The following is a 19,833-nucleotide window of genomic DNA, read 5'->3' as shown; positions in this document are numbered from 1 at the left end:
ACACCGTGGGGTTTGGGGGTTGGTGGTTTTGACGAGGTGAAGCTGACACGCGGGGCCCACGGTTCAGTGGGTATGGTATGTCCAGCCGCGTGGTTTGGTCTACAATTTGAGCTCTCACGCTCCTTTTATTTTTCCCAAATGATAACGCTCCCATATATGGCATATCTATAATTCATTCATACATATTGATCTTTTTCTGTTATATTTAACACAAATCTTAACGAGTTCTGACAAAAATTCAACGCCACATATGCATCATGGATTGTGGGCAATGAAGAGTTCGGTCGACCACCCTTTTGCACACCCGCAGCATGCGATTGCCATCTTCGTGGTGCGGTGGAACTGCCCTCGTGCCCGCATGCCGACACGATCGTCGCATCGGCAGTTTTTTACATCACATCGATAGTTTTTCCAGTGCATTCCACTCCTCTCCCGTCTCCTCTTCCCATTCCCTTTCCCTATTCATCTTCGAGAGTGCAAAGAGCAGTTCCGCGGCGGAGCAAAGGAGAGGCGGCGGCGGAAGTCTCGGGGGGACTCGTGACCGTCGTTGGAGCTCACGCATCCCGAGAATCGTCATCGGAGCCTGCACCGTGCAGAGCTACCGTGCTCGATTCATTTCACTGCTTCTCCTCCCCTCGTATCCTCTGCTTCGAATCCATGGCGATTCCATTATGTTGTAGGGAACTCGCATGATCCACGTTGGCGGGGAGTCGCTGGCGTGTAGTTTGGCTACCTTTAGTACGCATCATGGTCGCGACGGTGGAAGTCTCGCCGACGAGGAGTCGCCCGTTCCATGCAATTCATTCTCTGTTTTAAGAGATTATTTGCTTTCAAATCCAGATTGCAGTGGTTTATGATAGTTTATGCTTGACAATTTTGTTCAGTTGATGTGCAAGTAGGCATTAGTTCGTTGTTTAGGTGTTGTTTTTGCTTGAGATCTAAGGCTGGGAGCATGGCATGAACCATAGATCTAGGTTGCCATGCTTTCAGTTTGTATAGGAACGTGTAAGATTGTTTGATGCATTTCAAATAGGTTGATGACAATTGATTGTTTTGTGAAATTCACTCATTTTTTCATCTTGATATGCGCAAACATGGCAACTTGAATCTCCTAGCTTACTTACATTTTGCCGCATTGTTTACTTAGGAGATGGCAACTCTCTCTTAGCTCATATGCCTCTCCATCACTAAGTATGTGAGAAATTTAGACTGCTTAAGGGTTGTGTTCACTTCTTGTTGTTGCTCCGATCCTAGTATTTTCTGTTGCAAAGTTGTATATTGCTTGGCAAACTATAGCAATGAGTTGGCATGGCTCATGTAACGCTTCATAACATCATTGAAACCCTCAATGTGTTGTGTAGTTTGCAGAAATGGATAGAAGCACTGCATAAAGTAGGATGGCACCCAGTACATCCACTTCTCCCACGGGTTCTGGAGGGTCTCATTGTCCTTAACTTGGTATTTTTCAATCATATCTATTTAGTTGCGTTCAAACTCTTCCACTGTCAATTTACAAAACTCGGATGCTTTATGTAAATATTCAGGGTCAGCAAAGAACAATCCTAGTCTCTTATGCCTTCCTAATAATATGCCACCTGAAGTGCATGTGCACTGCCATGAGGAAGACCTCATTTATGCCTCCATGCATGCTAAAGTATTGGTATGTTATCATGTTCACTGGAGGAAGTCATCCATGCACTCCAAGAAGATCTTGAACAACCATGTGTAGACATTGATATCTTCATTCCGCACAAGGCCTCAACTGAACTGCAAGGACTGGTTGTGGTTATTTATGCCTATAAATGGAGCACATGGCATCTTGTACATATTCATGAGATATGTCGCGTCAAAAGAAATGCAGTCACGAAAATGCTTGTAGGCTCTCCTTAATGCACCATCCACACTGTACTTGTTTTTGACATAGTCCTCATCATCGAGTCTTATTCTATAGAAGAAATCGGGATCTTATTTTGCTTTCTCTTTGAAGTAGGCAATGTTGTCTTTTATGTCATCCAACTTGCTTTCTCTGCGGTACTTTGCCTTCAGGTTTGTGACGTCTGCTGGTAGGTAGGGCATGCTACTTAGTTTCCCATCTTTGATGTGGATTAGGGACAATATGTGGACCATCCTCGAAGTATTAACATTAAAATCATTCAACAATTTTATAAATTGGTTCTCCCGAGGACGGAATCCTCGATGGGCGCTCGGAAATTTTACTAGGTGAAACTTCTTGATCATGTCATGGTTGTGTTTGTCGACAAACTCTTAAACAACCCACCAAGCTCCATCTACATTTAGCCTCATTCTGGTAGGGTATCCTATCTTGAGAATGATGCCTCTTCTCCGTTCTGGCACGACTGGCACAACATCTTTAACTTTCTAGTTCTTTTGTGCCTTGTAGCACCTCACCTCACCTCTATTGTACTTTCCAGTTTCTTTATTTTCCTATGGTACTCTCTGTTTACAACAAAGCCATGGAACAACGTGTAGCTCTAATATTATCTCTTAGCATCTTCAAATGAACCAAATCTTTATCAAATATAAGGTGGTTGAGTTGGCATGAATTCTGACTGCCCCTCTCCTTCTTCCCCATGCATTTCATCATCAGTTTCCTCATTTACTTGTATATTGGTGGTTGTTTCTTCTGTTTGGATGTTGCTCGTGCTGGTGTGCACATGCGTGCTTGTCATCGTTGCTGCAACGATGGCGAGTTCTGACACTTACTCTGCATTGTTCCTGATAGGCCGGTTGACTGGCTCGTGGAACGACCTTTCTGTGTGCTCCCAGGTACCCGTAGGCCGTAGCAGATGTAGGTGGTATGCTATTGAACGTAGTCAAAGCTCTTGCATTTTTCATCAAGTACATGTGTAATCACTATTTTTGAATGGCAATTTTTTATGATCACATATGGCAACTGCAATTGATTCCACAAGGCAATTGCAAGTGTCCATGAACGGTTGATGCATTGAATTGAGGCATGGCAACTGCAGTTGTTCACATATGGCAAACATAGTTGAGCAAATATGTCAATTACAGCTGTTAAGACATGGAAGTTGACTTTGTAAATCATGGCAACTGTAGTTGTGACCAAGCATGGCAACTACAATTGATAAGTCATGGCAGCTGTAGTTGGCCATGCATGGCAACTGCAATTGAGAAACCATGGCAACTGTAGTTGAGCAGACATGACAACTGCAGTTGGACAACCATGCCAGCTGCATTTGACTAGAGATGGCATCTGCAGTTGGATAGTATTGGCAAATGTGATTGATCAGAAATGGCAGTTGCAGTTGTCCATAGATGGAAAATGCAGTTGACCAAGCTTGGCAACTACAACTGATCACAGTCTGGTATTAGTTTTTGATGCAAGTGTCATTCATTTCATTTGTCACCTCTTAGCAATTGCCACATATTTTCTTAGTTTAATTTCTTTGATACATTGTGCATGCGTCAATTTTTTTATGTCTCACCTGCATAAGATGTTGATGGCAGGTCTCCTATTGCGAGTTGTTGCCACGTACTACATGATGTTCCTGCATTTGGAAAATTTGTAAGTTTGACAATTCATCATCTATGCTGCTCTTTTTTACAGTTTTGATGATCTCATATTTTTTGTTGGCCTACTTATTATTTTGTCATATTAATTTGTTTGCATGATTTTTTGGGTTCACAATACATTAGTTGGTGTCCTGCATCTATAGTACCGATAGCTCCTTGTGGTGCAGCTTGCCACGGGACTCCTGGTGGCGTGGTTGTATCGTAAGACCATGCGAACATGTCAACATAAACATAAAACGTGTACCATTTTATCTCTACAAACATGGCAAATCTAACTTTTTCCTTAGCGTATCCTACCATGTATACGTATTTTTGTAGTAGTGGTAGCAATGGACCTGCTGAAATAAGTCCATGGTACCCTAGCGCATCCCAAGGGGGCACTTGTGAGTGTCAAAAAAACAAGGATTAGACCCGTCTCCAGGATCCATTTGTTGCTTTCCTTGTTTTTCAACTCGTGTAGAATAATCAATCACGTCATGCATGAGTATGTATTATTCTTCCCATACTATTTTGTTAGTTCAACTAAAAAAGACACGACAATCTTATATATGAATGGCATACATCCCTAGCACAACATGGCAACTAAAACATTGAAGCCACGCATTGTTTTGACAATGCATCCTTTTGCATACTACTTGTACACCCGGGATGGCAACTACCATGAAGTATTGGAGGCAATTTTCACTGTAATTACATGGCAAAGTTCCACTTTCGGTGCATTTGGCGGCAACTACTTCTATAACGGGGTGGCAACTACCAGCAAAGTTGGGCGACATTTTCTTCCCAATCTCCTGATGGAAAACTCTGCTTTGGCTTGCCCCTGCCCCATACCCACATCTTCCCCGCCCTCCCTTTAATTCTAGATGCATCTGATCTTACTTTCGACTAGATCAATTTGATGACAACTCAAAATTTTGAGCTTCTACGAAGTTGATGGCAACTAAGATGCGGATCAAATCTAGGACAGTGGGATGGCAATTTTATTGATTTTGGAGGGGAGAGGAGAACGACCGGATCCATGAGGTTTCAGATCCATGTGGCAAAAATCTAGGACAACTCAGATCCATGATGGCAATTTCGATGGAAATTTGTAAGGGGAAGGGAGAGGAGAACGGTCAGATACATGAGGTTTCTCACCGTGTGGAATTCGTTGTCGTATATTTCGCCTAGGCGGCGCTAGGGTTTTGCTCCAGTTGCCATGGCAACTTGTGAACCACGAGGAGGGAGATAGGAGAAGAATCCGATCTGGAGGGGTTAAGCATGATTTTGGGGTGGTGGGGCGGCGACTCTCTTGCGGGGGGGCACTCCAGTTCATGCGGAGGGACAAGTCATGTGGGTGTGCGGGCAGCGGGGTGGCATGCCAGGACGTGCGGGCAGCAGGGTGGGATGCCGCACGTGCGAGTGGCGGGGGGGGGGGGGGCGCCCGAACATGCGCGTGCGGGCTATTTTGCATAGAAGCCACACAGGACATGCGGCAAGCCCCCCTTAGATGCCACACGTGTGGTGAATATCGCGACCCTTTCTTTTTGACAGCGAGCGTTCGACGCTACTTGGTTTGTTAATATTTAGGCAAACTAAAAAACTGGCAAATAAATATATAAGTTTTTGCTAAAATGGGCTAACAATTGATTTGACTACCAACTCATATTGCCTATTTTTCAAGACTTGTCATAGGGATAGGGAATGCACTGAGTACGCATGTGTATATGAACGTCTGCATTTGTACCGTGCTTTTATCAAAAAGAGTTGTCATTTTTTGATAAGTTAAGAAACTGTCAAATGTTTTTGACATCCACTCATGCTCTCACACTACCTAATAGTTGGCTGTTTTTCACGTTAAAGTGTGTACTCCATTATTTTTGTAAGGAAAAAAGATCGGTCGAGCTCAAGAAGAGGCTCAAATATACTCCGATTTTAAATGAACAAAGCCATCAACAAAAAGATTATAATGATCAACCACTTATAAGCATTGGAAATAAAGAAATAAAAAACTAAGGCGGAACAACCTCAGATGACAGATGCATGGTGCAAACAAGCATGTGCACAGACCAAATACAACACAAGAAACTACCAAGATGAACCGAAGAAATAAGCTTGACCCGTCGAGGTCTTCGCCCGCCAAAGCAGGCAGCAGTAGACAAGCAGCACAAAACTTTTATTTGGGGGGGGGGGAGGGGGGCACTGATGACCAATGTGAAAGGAGACAACCCAAGACGGCACACCGTCGACAGACGAAATAGTTCCCCCAAGAACCCCGAATGCCCCTGTGGCAACCAGGAGTAAACTAGGCCGAAGGGGGGAAGAAACCCCCTTGACGTAGCTCATAGTGGGTGAGGAGATTCGAACCCGGGTGGGTTAAGTGGAACCTTGTCTCACTAGTCAGTACTCCCGGGAGAGCTCCTTGTTAACCAGGAGTATCATGGAAGGGATACGACATGCAAATCACATTTAGCTTCACAATGAGATATGTCGTCTTTGTGGCACGACCAGAAGGGAGCGCTCACTTCAGGAAAGGAACACGAGCGAAATTGACACCGCGAGAAAGGTCGATACGGCCACATTGTCAACATTGAAGAACAAAGCCGCATAATATAATAGATACAGACGAATCAAGGCGGGATAGCGTGGACACCCCTCCTCACCAGGGATGGACCAATACAATAGAATTAAGTGCCATTCTATTTATAAAAAAAACAATATGAAAATATGTTGGGGTGAAACACAAAATGTCATGGGAATTCAAGATTATATAATATAATACCTTTTTTAAATTTGTAGCAACACTTGCCGTCATTGAACTTGTATATATAGGCAATAGTTAAAATTCAACACATAGTTGTGTCTATTCGTAATGACCCTTTGGTGGAGGCACGGAAGATGTCGTTGCGGCCGTTTTCTTCCGCCACACAGTGGGTTTTTTCACGCTAGGGTCTTTTTGAGGGCTCACGCCAGAGTCTTTGGTTGGAGTTCCCGATGGCGATAGGGTCTCTACAGTTTGTTCACTCTTCTTGTGACTAATGCCTTGTAGTTTCCCCTTCATGTTTTCAACTCCAACGCTCAATTCTAATCCCTTGTTTGACGAAGTAGCTTGGTCCTCCCCCTTTTTATCCACATCCATGTTTACGGCGAGAACACTTTGCAATTTCTTTTTGCTATTATTAGCAAAGGCGGTAACCTCTTTATTTTTCTTATTTAATTTTTGAACCTGACCACTTAGTTTCATATTGTCATTCAGAATACTTTCCATCTTCTTCTCTGTCTCCTTGGCTTGCTCCTCAGCCATTTTATTCTTCTCCTCTGACCCCTCCAGCTTACGGTGCAAAACTATGTTTACACCTGCAACTTTTTCAGAAAAATATTTCAACTTCATAGCTTGGACCTCTACTGCCTGGAGCTGATCCTTCAGGTTCCTGTTCTCAGCACCAACACTCTCCATTTCACTTTCTGCCCCCTTTGCTCGGTCCTCGGCCTTCTTATTCTCATTTTCTAAAACCTCAATCTTATTGTGCAAATCCATGTTTACAGCTGCAACACTTCCTGAGAAGAAATCCAACTGTAAAACTCGGTCCTCAGCCTCCTTCTTATTCCTTTCTGATTCCTGGAGCTGGGCATTCAGCTTCATGTTGTCAACCACAGCACTTTGAATTTCTTTTTCTGCCTTCGTAGCTCGTTCCTCGGCCTCCTTCTTATCTCTCTTTAACTCCTGGACCTGATCATGTAGTTTCATGTTCTCGGACACAATATTCTGCAAACTCTCTTTCCATTTCCTACCCAGATCCTCCATATCTTTCATCACCAGCAATGGTAGACTTACACTGCTCCCATTGACCTGACTCTGCGATTCTACCTGCAAGAAATTTAATTAAGCGCACAGCAATCCGTTGAACTATCAACAAAGCACTATTTACAGATATAGGAAATACCGCACATATCACTTGACATGGCATTAGCTAACTAAATATTGCCTACTTGCTTGCTGAAAAAATCACAAACTAGAAGCTATTACCAGGGACTTTATGTTAGGTATAGGCACTATTTTTCCTAATTATTTCGGGCATTTGTGGCCTATATATATGTAATAGTCTATGAAACTTTGGACAATATAATAAATTGTTGGGTTGTGTGCATCGCGATGCAGAGATCGAAACCATGTTTTCTCTTTCTTCCATTCTCCAAAATGTATCTACTCAGGTCCGAATCTGCATGAAGCTCTTGGTAACCTCATTGCTTGAGAGGAGGTAAGAGGGAGCATGTTAAAACTGCTCCATTGCCAAAACCATGCCTCTTGGATAATTCAAGAACAGGAAATTTTGTTGACCTGAATGTCATCAGTACTCTCCTTTTTGTCGTTGATGCGTTGATCCCTCCTCCAATCCCATGGTTTCTGAGGATTATCTAACTTCCAAAGCCCTAGTCGTGCCACTTTCGCTTCTCTTTCCCACTGAATAAAACAATTAATAGAAATGTGAGAAAGAACTCGTGGCCAATACCCCAATACAAACAAGGATGAGAAAATCACACAATATAGGCATTTGCCTTGGAGCTTTCATCACTGATTAATATTGAGACGGCATTATACGTTAAGTTATGATGATGTAGCTTGTAAGAATGGTCCTGAAGGTGCTAGGTTGAATTTGTTTTGGGCTATAAATAATGGATTGAGATGAAATACCCTACTAGAGCAAATTCAGGACGTTTGTCACATGCTTTGTAGTGCCAGGCGAAGCCCGTTTTCAACATTTGTTCCTGAAGAATTTAGACAGAAAAATCAGTCTTCGTGAGAAGAAAATAAATAAAAAACAAAGTCACTTGATCCGAGGAAATGAAAACAAGATGTATTTTCTGTCTCACTTGGATAAAGATGCCATCACAGTAGATATCGCCAAGATACCGTCCATATTGGTCTGTCCCATACACAAGAATCTGAACACGTTTCCCCCCAATAAGTTTCACCAACTGATTCTTTGAAGCGATGCCGTATTTCATTTTCAGCTCTGGTGCATCGATCCCCCTGTTGATTCATAAAAGTAAATGCCCTCTTCTCACAGCCTATTATATATAAAAGCCGACATGATGCCGGGGGTTATCCTCCTTTTATATTTTGAAATTCAAGGCTTGCTAATGCATGGAATCCATTGACGGCATCCTTACTAACCCGAATTCCCTCTTGCCCACCAACCCAACCCAAAATCAATCCACAACCGCTTCCATCTGCCTCATTCTACCCTTTGTCACCATCCCAAGAACCTATCCCTTGCGAAGATCATTAGTCATGTCTTATTTCGACGGACATCTTTCAATTATTGTCGTAACTATTTTTTAGGGACCTGCTATGTCAACCGCATCCTTCCTCTTTCAACACTGCCAAATATGAAAGCTTTAGGAAATCTTATGGTTTCAACTTTGGATGTCATAATAGTTTTGAATAAGAATGCATACTTGCTATGATATATTTGGTAAAATATGTATTGTACGTGTACGGTTGCTAATAAAAATGTTAAATGTCTAGCCCATAGTTTGTGGGATAGAATCATGATTTAGTACTAGACCATGCTCATTCGATGTTAGCTGGAACAAAGTTGTTTAAGCTCAGAATACTAAAAATGGTAATTTAGCTCAAGATATAAAAGCGAAATAATACAAACAACCTTCTAAAGATACAATCTTAAGGTCAAATACAACATAATGAATGCACTTTATGAGTAAGCTATGATGTACATATAAGACTTATTTTTGGTCTTGATGTTTGAACAATTTGGAATGAATTATATAGAGAATTCGAAATATTATGTTTTCAAAATTTATATTAATAACCTCAAATTAACTCTATTATAAAAAAATGACATTCAACCATAGAAATAGTGTTATGACATTTATTTTTATTAAATATGTCTTTTGGCGTTTAAAATGCAGAATACTTTCAAAACCAGAATATAAATATATCTACTAAAATTTGAACTCCCTATTCCCTATCTACAACTAAAATGTGCCCATATACCAAACGATTGTGCCAGTTAAATATACTCCTATATAATCATCACTAGTACAGAATACCACATCATAGATGAGGGAAATCCATCTTTGCTCATGGATTGGATATCATCCATGATTCAAGATTTGAGATGACACATGTGATGACTTACTGGTATTTTATCCTGGATTGATAACACTCATCACTGTGAAATACTTCCTCTTCCTTGCTTCCTACTCGCCCGCCCCCGCCCCTTCCCCCTTTCAAAAACAAAAATATACCCTCTATCCTCCTCGCCCGTCAAAACTCCTACCACCAGCTAGTTCCTTAGGGTGGAGAGCTATATCATAGAAAAAATGATTTTGGCACTAGCGGGAATCCTTGGAATCTGAGAAAGGAAACACAAGTCTCACCGCGGGAGGACATACACACCTCGAATGCGAGTGAAACTCGTGTGTAGCCTCCGTCGTGTTCCTATTGGATGTTAACATAAATAATTGAGACCGCACACACTCCATATGGACGGGAATAAGGAGACAATGGTGGAAGGGAAGAGTTAAGACGAAGGAGAAAATACACAATTGACCACTTTGTTTGCAGACATGTTTATATCTTGCACATCCCTGAATTTGGTTTTTGTTTTGTGGAATTTGAGAATTTGTGGGCTTGAACTTATCACTGGCCACCCATTAGCGATCACCGGGTGACTGGACTTGAGAATTTAGGGTTTTGAATTCATTATGGGCATGCATTAGCGCAACCCAGTGTGTTATGTGTGTGGTGGGGGGAGTAGGGGTATGTTTTTGATTAAAAATTATGCAATTAATGTATGGTTTATGTGACACAGAGTAAGGGGCAAAAGTAACTATTTTAATATGAAAGCATTAGCCTCAAATTTTTGGGGGCATAATCCATATACTAATGGAGTAGTTAACTATTGATATATCATATAAGTGTTATCTTAACCAATCAAAATAAGTGTTTGAGACTAGTGATAGTATAAGGATAGTCTTGGTGCACTATATCTTAAGCTATATCTAATGGTATTAAATACTCCCTCCGTCCGAAATACTTGTCGAGGAAATGGATGTATCTAGACATACTTTAGTTTTAAATATATCTATTTTTATCCATTTCTGTAACAAGTAATTCCAGACAAAGGGAGTATATGTTCTAAATAAATAAGTACAAGTGCTCTATATCTTAGTCTTGTGTATAAAATAACCCTCACTTAATGTCTTTGTGAGAGAGAAATATTAGATGGCTTGGATTTGGTGCTAAGATCCATATCTAGATTAAGATATGGTAGTCGTTCCTTTCGTCGTTAAATAGGATGCCACATCAGATTTTTTTTGCTTAGTTGGCATGGCTAAGATATAGTACACTCTATAACATTGGAACTGCCCTAATTAAATACACAAGTATAATTCAATACTTGCATGTTTCAATTTACATCCATGGAAATTTGAGTTGCAAAAAAATAGGACTAGATCTATACAATATGCTAAAAATTGTCATCATGTTTACGTGCTCTTGCGAGCCAGGTGCTACAAAAAACTTCAATAACAATACTATCTATTTAAATACTTAACTATATACATACTTCATTCTGATTCGGTGTGGGTGTGGATCTCGGTTGCTTGTATCGCTTGCCATCCTGCTCACATAAATGATGAATGAGACATGTTTTCATTCCATTGCACGAGAGGAAAGTATATAATGGCAGCCCGTGTTTTGGTCGGAGTAATTGAAAACGAATTTGAGTTCAATTTGTCCAGCTCGTCATATTAGATACATGACAATGAGGTGGTATATACCCATATGCAATACAATAAAGCAGTCTAATTACTCAGTTCTTGTTTTACTATTCACTACTTTCAACCAAGATTTCTTGTGTGCATATTGAAGTAAAAAGTTTTGCAGGAGGCAGAGAGAAAAAATTAAATATAATTCATATATTTGAAGTAAGACATGCCGATGAAACTAAAGCTAAGCTAAGGTTGTGTTAATTTCATACTTCTCCTCATAGGCAATGAAGCCATCACCGTCTCCAATGCACTTCTTGTTAACCTGTGAATGTGATAAACATAAGGACTATTTATCTATGCATATAATAAATTAAGATTACTTTCCTGGATGTTGGCGGTAATTAACAAGTATAATCTGGGTTGTGAATGAAGGGTCATCATATCTGACCCGTGAAGTGTTGAGCACGAATTGCACGCCCTCTGGCAACAATGGATGTAGAGGATCATCGTGTGTAAGGATATTTGATTCAGCTGCAGGCTGGAGAATAGTTGTCTTGTTGTTGATGCATGCTCCACCTATAGCACAATTATTTGTCTTGCTATTTTCCAACTGCATGCATACACAAATTATACACAAATCAATGACTAAATTTATCTAACTATGTATATACTTTATGAATTACATACACTCCCTGTCGGTTTTCCATGTTAATCACAAAAAATTAAAATCACAAACGAGCCATTCGGGGAGATAGAATTATAATAGTTCAGATTAATGAAGAAAGAAATGGAGAATATTTATTAAATAGTAATCTCATATTGATTCATACACTAGCAGATGGCATCCCTTAGGAGACGTTCCACCCCGGATTTTATCGCCTTGGACGAGGGATTCCCACCAGATCCAGATGTAAGATGGGAGCGCTCCCGCGTGAATAGTGAACAAAAAATATAGTAAATGTTTTTTAAAAAAATTAGATTTTTTCTATTGTAGATGCCCGTGTTAGTGTCACAAACATCCCTGAAAATTTTCATGCGAACCGGAGCAGCGGTGTTTCACCGGTGAAAAAAACAAATTTAGGATGACATTTTGGGGTAACATTTGTTTTTTTTTTTTTTGCATGGGCCATTTTTTTTTACCTTTTTGCCTACAAATTTGTATGTAGCATTTTGATGTGACAAAGAACACACAGAATTTTTGTTGGATTTTCTTTATATTTCAAAAAAGATATCGCGTGCAGGAGTGCGCGCTCTCGGGAGCACCAACGGATTTCCGGAATCGTTGTTGATTTTGTGGGCAGATTTTGGGAAGAAGCTGTTGGAAATATGCCCTAGAGGCAATAATAAAATGGTTATTATCATATTTCCTTGTTCATGATAATCGTCTATCGTTCATGCTATAATTGTATTAACAGGAAACAGTAATACATGTGTGAATGAATAGATCACAATGTGTCCCTAGCAAGCCTCTAGTTGGCTAGCTCGTTAGTCAATAGATGATCATGGTTTCCTGATCATGGACATTGGATGTCATTGATAACGGGATCACATCATTGGGAGAATGATGTGGTGGACAAGACCCAATCCTAAGCCTAGCATTAGATCGTATTGTTCGTATGCTAATGCTTTTCTAATGTCAAGTATCTTTTCCTTCGACCGTGAGATTGTGCAACTCCCGGATACCGTAGGAGTGCTTTGGGTGTATCAAACGTCACAACGTAACTGGGTGACTATAAAGGTGCACTATGGATACCTCCGAAAGTGTCTGTTGGGTTGGCACGAATCGAGATCGGGATTTGTCACTCCGTGTGACGGAGAGGTATATCTGGGCCCACTCGGTAGAACATCATCATGAGCTCAATGTGACTAAGGAGTTAGTCACATGATGAAGTGCTACGGAACGAGTAAAGAGACTTACCGGTAACGAGATTGAACAAGGTATAGGTATACCGACGATCGAATCTCGGGCAAGTTCTATACCGCCAGACAAAGGGAATCGTATACGGGATTGATTGAATCCTTGACATCGTGGTTCATCCGATGAGATCATCGTGGAGCTAGTGGGAGCCACCATGGGTATCCAGACCCCGCTGATGGTTATTGGCCAGAGAGGTGTCTCGGTCATGTCTGCCTGTCTCCCGAACCCGTAGGGTCTACACACTTAAGGTTCGATGACGCTAGGGTTATAGGGAATTGTTGTACGAGGTTATCGAAAGTTGTTCGGAGTCCTGGATGAGATCACGGACGTCACGAGGAGCTCCGGAATGGTCCGGAGGTAAAGATTGATATATAGGACGGATGGTTTTGGACACCGGAAGTGTTCCGGGCGTCACCGGTAACGTACCGGGACCACCGGGACCACCGGAGGTGGTCCCGGGGGACCATCGAAGGGGGGCAACGACCCCGGGAGGCTAGATGGGCTAAGTGGGGAAGGGAACCAGCCCCTAAGTGGGCTGGTGCGCCCCCACCCAGCCCATGTGCACCAGAAAAAGGGGGAAGGGGGGGAACCCTAACTTAGGTGGGCCTTAGGCCCACCAGAGGGGTGCGCCAGCCCTCCTCCTTGCCCTGGCCGCCACTCCCCCCATCTGGGAGGGCTGCCGCACCCCCTAGGGTGGGAACCCTAGGGGTGGCACCCCCTCTCCCCTTCCCCTATATATAGTGGGCACTTTTGGCCTTTGGAGGACACGGTTTTCCCTCTCCCTCGGCGCAGCCCTGCACTTCTTCCTCCTCCTCTCTGCCGGCGCTTGGCGAAGCCCTGCCGGGAGACCTCGTCTCTCCACCAACACCACGCCGTCGTGTTGCTGGACTTCTTCCCCAACCTCTCCCTCCTCCTTGCTGGATCAAGGTGCGGGAGACGTCACCGGACTGCACGTGTGTTGAACGCGGAGGTGCCGTTGTTCGGCACTAGATCGGAATCGCCGCGAGTACGACTCCATCAACCGTGTTCTAGCAACGCTTCCGCTTAGCGAGCTTCAAAGGTATGAAGATGCTCTTATCCCTCTCTCGTTGCTGGTCTCTCCATAGAAAGATCTAAACATGCGTAGGAAAATTTTAAATTTATGCTACGTTACCCAACAGAAGCTAGGATAGGAAAATGGATTCGTGAGATGTATTCATGTGCTTCTCAATGATTAGCATATGTCATAAACAATGTTAGCATTAGAGTTACATCTTAAGAAGAGAAAAGGTATTACCCATCCTGGTGTAATTTTCATTAAATACATCCATATTGGAAAAAATGGCAATAAAATAATTTATGTGCCATCTAAAATTCTGAACAAATAATTTAGGACTTATTATTGCCTTTGACCTAACACCCTCGTGAAATAATGCTGATAAGCTCATCAACTAGTAAGTTGGAGTTAACGTAAAGGTAAGAAAACACATTTTCGTGAACAGACATTATGTTAATCAATCTTGTAAAATTAAATATATATAATTTATTGCTGGAATCAAAATATATATCAGATAGATATGATCTTGGTGTACTGAATAATTGGTATAATCTAGTAATACTCTTTGATACTTTGTATTAATAGTTGTGTGCGCACTAGAATAACTATGTCAACTAGTAACCAAAATATAATTATGGTAGTTTAAATGGCCGTAAATATATGACAATTTTATGAACATCATGGACTGCTTGGGATGGTTCAAACACTACAATTTTCGGATGATGTGTGTAAAAACTGCCATAATTTAACTGAATGAAATCATCATAAAAATATGTATATATGTTTATGACATTATTTCTAAATCATTGTGATCAAATTGTGTCAGCACATTAACAGGAAAGAAATGGTAGGGATTACACAATATCAAAAAAAGTATAATTCACTGAGATTAGACTACGATGGATGTAGGTGATTGGATAGACACGTCAATATGTCTCAGGTCTACGTGTTGATGTCACTTATATGTCTGGCACCCACTATCCAGTAAACACATGTGTGGGATATAAGAATTGCCTCTAGACCCTACATAGATAATTAACTTACGGTGAGATTCAAAATTAATCAGGGAATCTGAGAAGTTATCAGCTTCTTTGGGCTTTACCAAGTTCTTCGGAGGGGGAGTGTCAAGACTAAAGAAGGACGACCCATGGTTCCCTATAGCTCTTGTGTGGTCTGAAGTTTTTTTTTTCCATTGCATACCTGCAGGCCTAACCTATTTGTCTGTTTGTTTTTCGTACAATAGACACTGTTTGAGGTAGTTTTTCGGGCATTGCACTTTTTTTGGTTTTTTTTACTTATGTTTCCTTTTTTTATTGTTTTCTTTATTTCTTTGCCGGTTTTCTTCAGTTTTCTGTTTTGTCTTTGCTTTTTCACCTATTTTCCACTGGTTTTCTTTGGGTTTTAGCTTTCTTTGGTTTCAATTTTTTTAAATTTCGTAGTTTTTTTTAGTTTTGTCTATCTATTTTTTAGGTTTTCATACCTTTTTCTCGCTCTTATACACGTTCAACATTTATTGAAACAGATGAAACTTTTTTGTGTACACATTGAACATTTTTTTCAAATACATGAATAACATTGTTTTAAAATATATATTTGAATAAAACTTTTTTTATATACATTCTACATTTTCTATATACATCGGGATCATTTTTGTATACACATATATTTTTTCAAATACATGAATAAAATGTTTTATATATCTTTATGTTTACGTTTTGTTATACACATTCTAAAGATACACAAGTAACATTTTTATGTACACGGTTAGCATTTTCCAAAACATGATTAGTTTTTGAAACATGTGAATTTTATGTTTATTTTTTGCATAAACAGTTGTACATTTTTATATACATCAAGAAGATTTTTTATAAAAAAAATTGAACATGTTTAAATACATGATTAAGATTTTTTTTTTCCATATATATGTTTGATAAATACTTCTTTGCATACAAATTCTGCTTTTTTGTATACACTTGGAGACATATTTGATACATGTTTGACATTTTTTGAATAAATTATTATCATTTTATCAAATATAAATTTTGATGTTTACTTTTTCCATATACATCGTACATTTTTTGTATAGATGGGTAACACTTTTCTATACACGTTAAACATTTTTAATGCATGATTAACTTCTGTATGTAAAATGATGTTTATAATATATATTTAGAATATTTCTAAATACAAGCCAACATAAATCGAAAGAAAAATAACAAAGAGAAAATGTGAAAGAATGAATGAAAAAACAATTAATGCCCGCACTCCCGGCCCATCCTATGTGCTGATTGACGAGAGATGCACTGTGTCTCGCTTCTAGAGTGACCTAGTCGTGCCCGTCAAGACATGACAGAGAGCCATATTAGGGAAGAGCGGTCTGAGAGCAATTAGTTGGCGAGCGCTCTTTCGGGAGCCTCCCAACGATCACTTCCGCGCGCCGCCACTTGATGAGTTTCCAGCCGTCGTCACGTGTCGTGTTCTGAGCGTTTTCTTTCAATTTTTCTAATTTTTTTCGCACGCGTTTTGGTTTTTTTTTTTGAGTGGTTTTTTTGCGATTTTTTTGGTGTTATGGATTTTCACCGTCCTTCCATAACTTTTGGATGGAAAAAAATCAATTTTTTTTCGAAAAACACTTTTGCACGGTTTTGTTTCCGCGAGAGGCACGGTTTTGCCTTCGCGAGAGGCACGGCCGTGCCTCTCGAAAAGGAAAAAGAACTCGTTTTCTATTTTTTTACGAGACACACGGTTTTACTTTCGTTAAAGGCATGTTTTTACCTTCGTGAGAGACACGCCCGTGCCTTTTTTTTGCGAGAGACACGGTTTTGCTTCCGCAAAAGGCACGGTTTTGCCTTCGCGAGAGGCACGCCCGTGCTTCTCCTTAAAGGGAAAAAATGTGTTTTCTGTTTTTTTTTTGCGAGAGACACGTTTTGCTTCCGCGAAAGGCACGATTTTGCTTGCGCGAGAGGCACGCACGTGCCTCTTCCGGAAAGGGAAAAAACGCGTTTTCTGCTCTTTCTTTTTTTTGCGAGAGGCACGGTTTTGCTTTCGCGAGAGGCGCGGTTTTGCCTTCGCAAGAGGCACGGCCCGTGCCTCTCGAAAAGGGGAAAAAACGCGTTTTCAGTTTTTATTTTCTATCGCGTGAGGCACGGTTTTTTATTCCGGTTTTTTTCATGAATTTTTTTCCGTCAAAATCTATCAACATGGGATCTAGTTTTGAAGATGTCGACGCGAGAAAGCCAATGCACGGTTTAAGAGATAAAACGTTTTGAAAATACGTATCTACGAAAAAAGGGAAAACTCCCAGGTTGCGACAAGTGACACGCATGCAGTGCGCCATTTGTCGCAACCTGTGGAGGTGAGAGTATCGTTGGAAGGTGTACTCGCTAGCTAGTGATTTCGGAAATGACGCCCATAGGAAGAGCATAGAGATAAATTGGGCTTGCAAATTCAGCCTTAGTATCTTGAATTGATTTTTAATAAGATAAATATGTAAACTAATATAAATCAATAAGAAAGTGTAAGTAAACTCCTTAAGTCGTAGGTAAAAAATCTAGAAACCTACAACTGATTACATAAAAATAATATAATAATGTATTTCTAGAGAAAAAACTTAATAAAAGGGCATAAGGATTATGTCCCTCTTTCGGTAAGCTAAATTAGTTCCAAAGGCTAGTTCCTCCAATATTGCTTGCAAATATGACAGACTTTCTCATAGTGTAAAGTAACTAGATAGCTATCTTTGTTTATAAAAAGTTTCTATAAAAACATCTATGCATTTTTAGTGGCTTAAGATAATAAACCTTTTTCTACTTGTCAACTTCCTTTGTGTTCTCAATCCAAAGTAGTAAAAAAATTCCATAACTAATTACTCCTAAAATCTTAGAATAACTTTACAATGGTATTTCCATAGTGTTTAAGATTTTGGGTTAGCATTTGATTTAGTAAAACCATTTTAACTAATATGATTTACTTATTTTGTAAGATTTTTATTAATTACTGATTTACTAAACCATTTTAACTAACATGATTTACTTATTTTGTAAGATTTGTATTAATTATTGATTTAGTAAAACCATTTTAACTAACATGATTTACTTATTTTGTAAGATTTGTATTAATTATTGATTTAGTAATTTGGGCATAGAATGTTCATACTACTTTGGATTAAGATGGTACAAAAGAAAATTATATTCATCCTAATGATGCTATAATTTCTTGTTGGTGAAGTTTTAATTTGGGATCATCTGTATTTGGTTAGTATAATAGATCAGGTCACCTAAAGTGAGTTCCTCAAGAATAGACCTACAAATATGAGGTGGTCGTTTAATCCTATCATTAATCAAACACATGAAACCATAGGTTCAATGTAAGAAAGACATATGTATGATTAGATTTCAAATCCGTTGGCCATATTTTGAATTACATCGAATTTAGTTAAGTGTAGATAACTGGACTGGTTTTGAGATAATTTGAATCATCTTAATAAATGGATTAACAAAAACAGTACTCCCTCTGATTCTTATTATTTGTGGCAGCTTCAGTACAAGTTTGTATGAGGGAGTATATCATTCATTCTAAATCAATTTTCTTTATTTTTCGTCCAGCCCCACTTCTTCTCCTTCCCTGTGTCGACTCAAGATGACTGACTTGCCGTGGCCGGAGCACATGTAAACACACACACAGACACACACAGTAGGCAAGGACGCACGTACCAAGGAGGTTGCCTCGACGGCATGCCATCCGCCAAGCGGCTGCAGCTGGTTTTCTTCAACGCCGGCCTGGAGCTCGAGAACGGAGACCACCACCTGTAGCTGCTGGTTGTCACCGCCACCCTGATCATCCTTCTTGACGCCGGCCTGGTGTGTGTTCCCCATGATCTAATATTAATCGGGTATGGCTCCGTGACTCTGTCCTCTATGCTTCTTCTTCGTTCTGTTTGAAGAATCCCGGCTACCTTAAATCTGTGTGCTAGCTCCTTGGTGGGCAGGTGAAAGAGATCATATCCGAAGCAAGTGGTTGGGTGGTGGTGGGGTTGATGTCGCTAATCTAAGAAAGGGGAAAGACTAGCACAGTGTAAAGGAGCGGGCACATCCATTGCACCAGGCAAAAGCATGGTAGTATCTTCTGCTTTTTGATTGTTTTCTCTGTGGATATAGACATCATGTACTATATATGTACGGGAGGGTATATATATATATATTAGCCAATCCTTATCCCTCTTCTGCTTTGAGAACGGGTTTGCAAACACGGGCCGTTTTGATTCGTGGAAACACTCACATGTGTATATATACGATTCATCGAAACACTCACATGTTTGGGCTCTGAAACCTGGCAAAATCGATAAATTTGACCCTGAACACGAAAAATTCACAAAATGAACTTCGTGTGAATTTTTTTCGCTCAGCTGACCCTTTTATGTGACGCCCGACGCTTAGGCGTCACACTACACTGTGTGACGCCTAAATCGTAGGCGTCACACCCTTGTCCACACTGGCGTTCGACCGCACCGCATCTCCCGGCAATGTGACGCCTAAGCCGCAGGCGTCACACTGCCACTTAAATTTATCGTTGCATACTGGCTATTGCCGAGACGTCTCTAAAT

The 19,833-nt window shown here is 40.4% G+C and overlaps 1 protein-coding gene across 1 annotated transcript; it reads right to left on the bottom strand.

Moving 5' to 3' along the window:
* Positions 1-6,287: 6,287 nt before the first annotated feature.
* Positions 6,288-19,314, bottom strand: LOC123428102. The gene is made up of 8 exons (XM_045112268.1): positions 18,944-19,314; positions 11,726-11,887; positions 11,547-11,599; positions 11,133-11,186; positions 8,410-8,569; positions 8,236-8,304; positions 7,877-7,999; positions 6,288-7,405 (listed from the first exon to the last, which is right to left on the bottom strand). Exons 1-8 carry the CDS (start codon positions 19,103-19,105, stop codon positions 6,401-6,403), a joined length of 1,788 nt encoding a protein of 595 aa, XP_044968203.1. The 5' UTR covers positions 19,106-19,314; the 3' UTR covers positions 6,288-6,400.
* Positions 19,315-19,833: the final 519 nt, after the last annotated feature.

Source organism: Hordeum vulgare, chromosome 2H, assembly GCF_904849725.1.
Source record: "Hordeum vulgare subsp. vulgare chromosome 2H, MorexV3_pseudomolecules_assembly, whole genome shotgun sequence".
NCBI lineage: Eukaryota > Viridiplantae > Streptophyta > Magnoliopsida > Poales > Poaceae > Hordeum > Hordeum vulgare.
This window is presented reverse-complemented; position numbering and strand designations above follow the sequence as displayed.